General features: G+C 40.4%; 1 protein-coding gene across 1 annotated transcript; it reads right to left on the minus strand.

The window, feature by feature from the left end:
- Positions 1-6,775: 6,775 nt before the first annotated feature.
- LOC147906147 (uncharacterized) lies at positions 6,776-7,468 on the minus strand. The gene is made up of 2 exons (XM_087378340.1): positions 6,972-7,468; positions 6,776-6,872 (listed from the first exon to the last, which is right to left on the minus strand). Exons 1-2 carry the CDS (start codon positions 7,466-7,468, stop codon positions 6,776-6,778), a joined length of 594 nt encoding a protein of 197 aa, XP_087234466.1.
- Between the last annotated feature and the right edge of the window lie 3,615 nt (positions 7,469-11,083).

The raw sequence follows: 11,083 nt of genomic DNA on the forward strand, positions 1-11,083 counted from the left end.
TCAAGAAGGCATTGCAGAAGAGGGTGTCATGCGGTGTGTACATTGAGCATGGTGCATGTTTTTCGGAGTGTACCCAGACTGAGTTGTACACTCAGTTTGTAGAGGCGCACCCGGAGTTCAGAATTGGGCAGAGGTCATTTGAGCAATGCAGGCCATGGTTTGTGCGATGCTCTCAGGAGCGTGACACATGCTGTTGTCGCTACCATGTGGATTTTGGATTGATGTATGACGTATTCCGTTCCCTTGATGGTCATAGGGGAGTGGTTCCTACTAGCCCTCGTGACTTCATTCATTCCATATTGTGTACACGAGATGGTGATGCTTTATTCCACTCCCTTGATTGTGCGGAAGGCAGGTGTACTTTGTGTGGTGACTTTGCTAGAGTGCCACGAGTTGCACTAGATACTTGTGATGTGCAGATGGTTCGTTGGCAGCAGTATGAGTACAGTACCTTGACATTAGATGGTGGTGCACAGTCGAGGAGGTTGCAGCTTGTGGGGAAGGAGACACCACGTGTTGTATTCATTGACAGTTTTCGAGGGAAGCTGTACCGCTACATACTGCAAAATGGGAGGATCGTCAGTTCCGTGCATGTTTGAGGACATTTCCTACAGGGGTGGTTGTCTCACTGGTGGACTTTGCGGAGAATTATACCTTTGCACCACAGCATGAGATCCAATCGGAGTATTATTTCTCCGAACAGGTGACGTGTGATCGAGTTATTGGTTTTTTTGTGGCCTCATTATATTGAATTATTTCAATAGTCATATTTTTTTTTAATGCCATATTGCAGGTTGCTATATTTGTGCACATTAGCTATCATCATGCACAGGCTCATGTGGATGGCATTGATAGCACCATGGACTCACGCATCATTGTGTGAGAGTATTACTTCTACATTAGTGATGATTGATCGCATGATGCCCATTTTGTGCAGCATTGCTTCACTTTGCATGATAGTTTCTTGAGGGATCATTGTGTCACATGGCAGCGGCGCTGGATCTGGTTAGATGGCTATGGTGGTCAGTTCAAATTTGCTAGATAGTTTTATTAGTTCTGCAGATGGCACTGTGAGACATGCATTCCGATCACATCTCGATCACATGGAGCTACTTTGAGACAGGGCACGGTAAGGGAGAGCACGATGGTGTAGGTGCTTGCGTGAAGCATGCTTTGCGTCGATACTAGTTGCGTCACAGTGCCGATCGCTTCAAGGATGCACATGATGTGGTGCGGTGGTGCAGCCATCACTTATCCACTAGTGCTATCTCCTCGTTTCAGTCGCGTGACGATAGGGTGGTGAGCCGGTATTTTTGGTGCGTGGACATTGGGAATCTTTATCGGTCTAGGCCTTTTGATTGTCGTTCAGTGTCTGGCACTCTTGATTTCCATTCAATCAGGAGCATAGGTGAGTCTCACCCTGCGATCTTTTCTCGACGGTTTGCATGTTTTTGCTCTGCATGCATTAATGATGATTGGGGAGGGTGCTCCATGATACCATGGGCCGATCCATGGGTACGGTGAGTGCTTTCTCCCTTCCAGCCTTGGGAGGAGGTACATGATGATCAGAATGCGGGATTTAGTTCCTCTAGAGATTATGACCAGCTTATAGATATGTTGCGTATTGGTGATATCTTCACGGTTATTGCTTCGGAGGGCAATGAGGAGGGTGTGGATTATTACTTGTTGCGATGCTCTATGGTGAAGAGTGTGCTGAATGAGGATACAGTGGATGGGCATGGGATGCACTTCAATGCTCATAGCATGATCGTAGGTGGCCACTATTTTCAACAGATACAGAGGCATGGTCGCTATATTGAGTTCCAGGAGTACATGGCGGATCAAGAGGCATACATGTATTCTCATCTTATTGTTGCGATCAAGATTACTTTGAGTCGTGTTTGCACTCACAAGGCGACGTCCAGTCCACGATGGCGCCTTGCAGTGGCGGATCACAAGAGCATACTTGCAACTATTGGCATGAGAGCTTATCCTGAGGAGTAGCACATTACATATCATATTTTTTGGGATCATCAGTTGATCAGATTGATTTTTATTGGGTATCACTAATTGATTACACATTTTTGTATTCGATATGTATAGGCTCACTGTGTGATCGTACCATTGTAATTTTCATGGACTCATATTTTGTATTTCACTATGATGGTTGTATACACGTTCATATACATCATTGTATTAGATTCTATTTTATACATGATGTCCGTTGTCTTCTCAATGGGATTTGTTGTGTTTGTAAAACAAAAAATTGTTTATTAGTAGTAATGTTGTAATTGTGTTTTGTGTTTTAGGACATTTTAACAACCTGACTAAGAAAATTCGTGCATGTACTAATGAAATATGTGTGTGGACCTATCTGTTGGTCCCTACTAGCATGACTACATATGAAAAATGATGCACGTACTAACGAAATACGCATGTGGACTTATCTATTGGGGATGAAACTTTGCACGACTCTTAGGCCACCCTAGACATATATCCACACAAGATTTGGTCTCCAACTGATTTGGTATGCGCCACGTAGAAGGTATAATGCGTACATTTTTACAATCCCTACTAGCACGACTGCGGCAAAGCTATGGTGCACGTACTAACGAAATACGCTTCTGTTGGGGATGAAATTTTGCACGACTCTTAGGCCAACCTAGACATACATCCATGCAAGATTTGGTCTCCAACTGATTTGGTATGCACCACGTGGAAGGTATAATTCATACATTTTTACAATTCCTACTAGCATGACTACGTATGAAAAATGGCGCACGTACTAACAAAATATGCATGTGGACTTATCTGTTGGTGATTAAACTTTGCACGGCTCTTAGGCTACCCTAGATGTACATCCATGCAAGATTTGGTCTCCAACTGATTTGGTATGCGCCACATGGAAGGTATAATGCGTACATTTTTACAATCCCTACTAGTACTACGTATGAAAAATGGCGCACGTACTAACGAAATATGCATGTGGACTTATCTGTTGGGGATTAAACTTTGCACGGCTCTTAGGCTACCCTAGACATACATCCACACAAGATTTGGTCTCCAACTGATTTGGTATGCGCCACGTGGAAGGTATAATGTGTACATCTTTACAATCCCTACTAGCACGACTACGTATGAAAAATGGCACATGTACTATATGTGTTGGGGATTAAACTTTGCACGGCTCTTAGGCTACCCTAGACGTACATCCACACAAGATTTGGTATGCGCCACATGGAAGGTATAATGTGTACATTTTTACAATCCCTACTAGCACGACTACGTATGAAAAATGGCGCACGTACTAACGAAATATCCATGTGGACTTATCTATTGGGGATAAAACTTTGCACAGCTCTTAGGCTACCCTAGATGTACATCCACACAAGATTTGGTCTCCAACTGATTTGGTTATGTGCCACGTGGAAGATATAATGCGTACATTTTTACAATCCCTACTAGCACTACGTATGAAAAATGACGCACGTACTAACGAAATATGCATATGGACTTATCTGTTGGGGATTAAAATTTGCATGGCTCTTAGGCTACCCTAGATGTACATCCATGCAAGATTTGGTCTCCAATCGATTTGGTATGTGCCATGTGGAAGGTATAATGCGTACATTTTTACAATCCCTACTAGCATGACTACGGATGAAAAATGGCGCACGTACTAATGAAATATGTGTGTGGACTTATCAGTTGGGGATTAAACTTTGCACAGCTCTTAGGCTACCCTAGACGTACATCCATGCAAGATTTGGTCTCCAACTGATTTGGTATGCGCCACATGGAAGGTATAATGCATAGATTTTTACAAATCCCTACAGCACGACTAAACCCTAAACCCTAAATCCTAAAAAATCCTAAACCCTAAACCCTAAACCCTAAAAAACCCTAACTCCTAAACCCTAAATCCTAAACCCTAAACCCTAAACCCTAAACCCTGTTGGGGATGAAACTTCGCACGGTTCTTAGGCTACCGTAGACGTACATCCATGCATTGGTCTCTAACTGATTTGGTATGCGCCATGTGGAAGGTATAATGCGTACATTTTTACAATCCCTACTAGCACGACTAAACCTTAAACCCTAAATCCTAAACCCTAAACCCTGTTGGGGATGAAACTTCGCACGGCTCTTAGACTACCCTAGATGTACATCCACGCTAGATTTGGTCTCCAACTAATTTGGTATGTGCCACGTGAAAGGTATAATGCGTACATTTTTGCAAGCACTCCCTACTAGTGATTGCAAATGAAAAATGGCGCACGTACTTACCAAATACGCATGTGGACTTATCTGCTAGGGATTAAACTTTGCACGGCTCTTAGGCTACCCTAGATGTACATCCATGCAAGATTTGGTCTCCAACTGATTTGGTATGCGCCATGTGGAAGGTATAATGCGTAGATTTTTACAAATCCCTACTAGCACGACTAAGCCCTAAACCCCAAACCCTAAACCCTAAACCCTAAAAAACCCTAAACCCTGTTGGGATGAAACTTCGCACGGTTCTTAGGCTACCCTACACATACATCCATGCAAGATTTGGTCTCCAACTGATTTGGTATGCACCATGTGGAAGGTATAATGTGTACATTTTTACAATCCCTACTAGCATGACTAAACCCTAAACCCTAAACCCTAAACCCTAAAAAACCCAAAACCCAAAACCCAAAACCCTAAAAAACCCTAAACCCTAAACCCTGTTGGGGATGAAACTTCGCACAGCTCTTAAGCTTTCCTTGACGTACATCCATGCAAGATTTGGTCTCCAACTGATTTGGTATGTGCCACGTGGAAGGTATAATGCGTACATTTTTGTAAGCACTCCCTACTAGTGATTGCGTATGAAAAATGGTGCACGTACTAACCAAATACACATGTGGACTTATTTGTTGGGGATTAAACTTTGCACGGCTCTTAGGCTACCCTAGATGTACATCCATGCAAGATTTGGTCTCCAACTGATTTGGTATGTGCCACGTGGAAGGTATAATGCATACATCCACGCAAGATTTGGTCTCCAACTGATTTGGTATGTGCCACATGGAAGGTATAATCCCTACTAGTGACTACATATGAAAAATGGCAAGCATTGATATATATGAAATTTAATATGATATTCAAAATGATAAAGTTCATAGCACGAGAGAGCTCTAGAAAGAGAGAGATAGAGATAGACACACACAGAGAGAGAGAGAGAGAGAGAGAGAGAGAGAGAGAGAGAGAGAGAGAGAGAGACCTTATACTTGAACACCTTTTCAATGCTTAATGTTTACAATTACGACACACGGCATTATTTTTATAATACCTTATGTATTAGATGTGTGAATTGAGATATCTGAAATTCAAAATCATACTCTTAATTTTAAATATGCACATGGGGATGAAACTTCGCATGGCTCTTAGGTTTAGTGTAATCATTGCAAGCATTGATACATACGAAATTCAATATGATATTCAAAATGATAAAGTTCATAGCATGAGAAAGAGAGAGAAAGAGAGAGAGAGAGACCTTATACTTGAACACTTTTTCAATGCTTAATTTTACAATTACTTCACATGGCATTCTTTTTAAAATACCTTATGTATTAGATATGTGAATTGAGATATTTGAAATTCAAAATCATACTCCTAATTTTAAATGTTTATGTTAGATTTGAACAAACTATAAACTGAGATAAACAAAGTAAGAAGAACATCATGAAAGTATGAAAATGCTCATACATCATAAAAGTAAGAACAATATCATGCAGGTACCAAAATGAATGTGTACATCATCATCATCATCGTGCAAAAGTGCATCCCTAAACAAGAAATGTGTGAAGCCTAAACAATCATCCTGAATCAGAATCTGATAACTCCACATATGATCCTCTAGTCATCCTTTGACATGACTCCTGTATGACCCACTACCCAACCGTCTGCTGTGTGCCCTCAGGCAAAGCCAGATCAGATGGGCCAGCCTCATCTCCTGCATGAGATGGGCTAGCCTCATCCTGATGAAGAGGAGGGCATGTTGCACGAGCCACCGCTGCCATCTCTGCCTCCCTCGCCTCCTCTATGTATACGTGTCTCAGCTCCCAAAGTCATGCATCTGCGAATACTCATGCCTCAAATCCAGCGTGAGTAATCGTCTCTATATGTAGAAGACGCTGGTCTCGGCCTTGCCCAAGCTGCTGCTCCACCCACTGCTGCAATGATGTCTGAAGCTCTGCCTCTCGCTCAATATGGCATGCCTTCTCTGCTCGTGCCTTGTCACCTGGCATGAAATCACCATATGAGAAGCGTCGCGGAACACACGCTGCAACCACTGACATATCAGCACCCTCCTGCTACAACAAAGCTCTCTATGCCTCCTCCCTGTAGTGCTCTATCAAGACCATGCAGGCGAATGGATCAATGGCCTGACGATGACTAGGATACAGATCATCCATGCCTAGTCCTTTGTATGTGGCCACATCAATATCAGCAAAGCATACAGGGCACACTGATTGTGCCACCATGTGGCGGGTCATGCAATGGAGATGTACGATGTGGCCGCACCCTAGTCCAAACCACCCTACGATGTCAAACTCCTCGTGGCAAAGGATGCAAGTGGCAGTAGGAAGCCTGGCTATGACTGGTGCATCTATGGGTGTCCTAGTCGGCACATCTACAGGAGGAGCAGGGTATAGAGCCACGCTGGGGTCAATCCTATGGCGAGATGGATCATGACTAATATGTCTCAACTATAAAATATAGTGCTCCACACGATGGTACGCTATGCGTGTCCGAATCCTCTGCTCCTCCAAATCTGCCTCCAACAGTCATACACAAGACTCCATATCTTGTCGCAATAGATGTGCCTACAATGCAAACATGTCACGTACATGGTGAGAATTAACCAAAAAATTTCAGTTCAAAACACGCAACAAAAAAATAAACTAAAATAATCAGAATAACTAACCTCATCCCTAGACTCGGCCAACAATGCCTCGAACTCTGCAATCTGTGCATCTCGAGTCTCTAACTCGTGCTGAGGTGGTGTAGATGTGGGAGGTGGTGTAGATGTGGGAGGCTCCATAGATGTGGGAGGTGGAATCGAAAGTGATCTCGATAGGGCAGAGACCATGTCGTGGAAGGATGATGCCACTGAATGAACATCCCCCCTAATGCTTCCTCCAACAGCTCGCAATGCCGGTGCAGGGATAGTGTGCAATTCTGGTGTCTCGTGTCGATGCCGAACACCGGCAGTCTGATGCTCCTGACGCCCCATCCTACCATGTCCCGCTCCTGATCCTGGACGGGAACTAAGGTAGTCTACCCGATGACCAAGCACAAACTCAACGTATAGCTGCATGGCAAATGACCTGGCTATCTGACGGTTGTGAGGCAATCGACCACCATTGTGTGCTCCTATGACGGGGTGCCTACAATGTAAAATATGCAAGGGCAACCCTGATCGTGGTCGCATCACCTCAGTGTGACCATCCCAAAACATATCCTCTAAGGCCTGCCTGTGAGGTGACTCATGCTCAAACAACTCTCGAATGGCTCTCCAATCCAAGCCATGACAAGTGATCTCTGCCTCAGCCTGTGCCTAAAAGGTATCCACAACATCCTCAATTGTGTCCAATCGATCCAGAGCGTCAATGGGTCCCCTAGCATCCTGTAGTACCCTCATCTCAGCTCTCAGAATCGCTATCTGCATACGAATAGTGGTGCCAGAACCTGTGCGTTGGCTAGCGCATGCACCAAAAAAACACATGGAAATTAATATTCTATTTGGGTAATGAAAATAATATTCTATTCAATATGACTTATAATCTATTTACGTAATGAAAACTATTTGTACGTACTCCTTGATGAGGTAGGATGTCGTTGGGATCATCCTATGCACCTACCGGTAGATGGGCCAAATGTGTGGCTATGCCTACAATAGTGCTATGTTGCAAATTCAATTTGTATTTACAATTATTTACAAGTTGTTTACTTTAGAAAGTCGGTTTCTTCAAGCTCATTCTCCTTGTCTATACTACCCACCCTTGCTGTAATTAATAGCAAATAGCTTTTGTTCTAGATGCTCCCTCTATTTTTCGAGGCTCTAGACTACCATGGGCTCTACTAGCATGTCAAAGTATGTAGTAGAGGTGTATTTTTGGAATAGAGATGTAAAGATACTGAGTGATAGAAAGAAAATGTTATGTATAATACATTATAATAAACTACAAGGAATAGATGCTAACTTGAAAGATATAACCCAAGGCAAGACCTGCATACTAGAATATTCCACATGAAGGTGGACAAATGCACCTCTCAATAATTGCAAGTGGAAGTGAAATTGCACCTCTAAACATATGCCAAACTAATGTAGAATAGCATCTTGAAATGTATAGAATATATAGGAAATGACAATATTTATAGGATAGAGATAGGTTATGGTCATTGAGATAACCTTGGTTATACTAGTTGACTTGGAGCATCTGTTGAATGATTGGTTGGCATGACTAGCTCCTAGCTAGTTGGGAATAGCTAGCCCTAAACAACTTTTTGACTAGGCCTTAACTAGAGCATCTTGCTCTAGCTTGTTAACTCAGCCTACTTACTCTACCTAAATTATGAAACAACTCTTAACCAACTATATAATCTATAATATTCCACATAAAGATAGATAAACGCACACCGTAATAATTTCTTTTTTTTAATAGATGATTTCTAAAAATAAAATTTAAACGTTATATTTAATTCAAAACTTCACTAATTTAAAAAATAACATGCAAACTACTTTAATCTCTTTTTTTTTAATAGATGATTTTAAGAAATAAAATATATACTTTCTGACATTTAAATAAAAACTTCACTAACTTAAATAACATAAAAGCTACCTTAAACTCTTATTTTCTTTTTTTTTTAAAGATGATTTTTAAAACTAAAATTTAAACGTCTTTTATTTAAATAAAAATAGCACCAATTTGAAAAATAACATAAAACCTACTTTAATCTCTCTTTTTTTCAATAGATGATTTTAAAAAACAAAATATATACATTTTCACATTTTAAATAAAAAATTACGTAATTAGAAAAAATTATTTTAAAAAACTTTTAAATGCATTTGAAATTTTGAAATATTTTATAATTATATTACATATTCCTATAAACTAAAATAATTTAAAAGCTACTTTAAACTCTTATTTTCTTTTTTTTAATAGATGATTTCTAAAAACAAAATTTAAAGGTTATATTTAATTCAAAACTTCAGTAATTTATAAACTTCTATTATATATTTTTTTAAATAGATGATTTTAAAAAACAAATTATATACTTTTTGACATTTAAATAAAAACTTCACTAACTTAAATAACATAAAAGCTACCTTAAACTCTTATTCTCTTTTTTTTTTAAATATCATTTTTAAAAATAAAATTTAAATGTTTTTTTATTTAAATAAAAATAGCACTAATTTAAAAAATAACTTTAATCTCTTTTTTTAAAAAGATGATTTAAAAAAACAAAATATATACATTTTATAATTTTAAATAAAAAATTATGTAATTCTAAAAATAATTTAAAAAAACTTTAAAATGCATTTGAAATTTAGAAATATTTTATAATTATTCCTATAAACTAAAATTTAAATAAATTTTTGCAAAAAAAAAAAGCTACATAAAAAAACCTTACCTGGAATCTCCCGCTCCGTCCATCTCCGTCGTTGTCCATCGGTCATTCTCCATCACTGCCACAATTCTGTCGAGCTTCCGCAAATCCGTCGATTTCGATGAGGAGGAGCTCGATCGAGGTATGAAGAATGAGGGGGGTTCCCTCTCTTTATATAAAAAAATTTAGGGTTTCCCTACCTCAATCGAGGTATTTCACATGCCACATACATATCGATCCATCATACCTCGATCGAGGTATAGACATGCCACGATACCTCGATCGAGGTATTTTACATGCCACATATACATTGCTCTGTCATACCTCTATACCTCAATCGAGGTATTTGACATGCCCCATACACATCGGTCCATCTACCTCGATCGAGGTATGGACCTGCCACGATACCTCGATCGAGGTATGTCAACTGCCAGCCGGATGCCACATACCTCGATCGATGTATTGGACATGCGGCCAAGTCATCAGTCCAGCATACCTCGATCGAGGTATGTCATCTGCCCTATTGGATGGCACATACCTCGATTGACCGAAGACATCTATCCACGAAACCTCGATCGAGGTATGTGGACTTGCCACAATACCTCGATCGAGGTATAGCTAGATTGCCACAATACCTCAAACGAGGTATAGGTGGCATGCCAGGAGACCTCGATCGAGGTATAGGCTCGATTTGGTGAAAAAAGTCTAGGACCTCGATCGAGGTATTGGCTTGGCTCGGTTGTCCTCGTGTGTGATTTTCATTGGAGATAATACCTTGATCGAGGTATTGCAGACCAAAGCAAAACCTTTGTATTTTCACTCGAGCGAGTGTCACACTCACCCGAAAGTGGTCTGGAAGTGGACACCCTTAGCTTGCTACCTCCCTTAGATGCGTATTTAGACGCAAAACAGAGAATACAGAAAGTGAGATTTTGGTGTACATCACTGCTTTCCAAACATTGCCCATGATTACTAAAGCACATAATTTTAACAAAAACATCAATGCTTTTTTGCAAACCCACATATACAAAAATTAAGTGAGGTGAGGAGAATGAGACAATATGTAAAATAGTTTTGCCAATATCAATGATGGGCTACGGTTCAATCTCACCCTCAATGAGATCAACCCTTGCCAAACTATCTACTTCAAAATCCAAACAAGTGTTTAGATCTATAAATGCATTCAACCCATTACTGCTTGTACTACTCATGTGCTCATCGAAATCAGCATCACCAATGGTAGGCTCGTCCTCATGGGTAATGGCCTCAATATCTGTATCTCCTATCTCATGATCATCCTCCTCTCTCGTATCATGGTCATCATCACCTCCATGGCCATGATCATCCTCCATATGCTCCATATTAGTAAATGTACTATACATCACTTTGGAACGTGGCATAATAGGTATGACATGCCACCATCTATTATTATCCA

This window comes from Dipteris shenzhenensis, chromosome 1 (assembly GCF_047967505.1).
Source record: "Dipteris shenzhenensis isolate YYH24624 ecotype China chromosome 1, Dip_SZ_1.0, whole genome shotgun sequence".
NCBI lineage: Eukaryota > Viridiplantae > Streptophyta > Polypodiopsida > Gleicheniales > Dipteridaceae > Dipteris > Dipteris shenzhenensis.

Bases quoted from the DNA above. Each gene is read 5' to 3' on its own strand.
- LOC147906147 (XM_087378340.1), bottom strand. From the start codon at position 7,468: ATGCGACCACGATCAGGGTTGCCCTTGCATATTTTACATTGTAGGCAC. The intron at 6,873-6,971 runs TAGGGATGAGGT...GTACGTGACATG, and splicing joins GAGGCATTGTTGGCCGAGTC to TTTGCATTGTAGGCACATCT.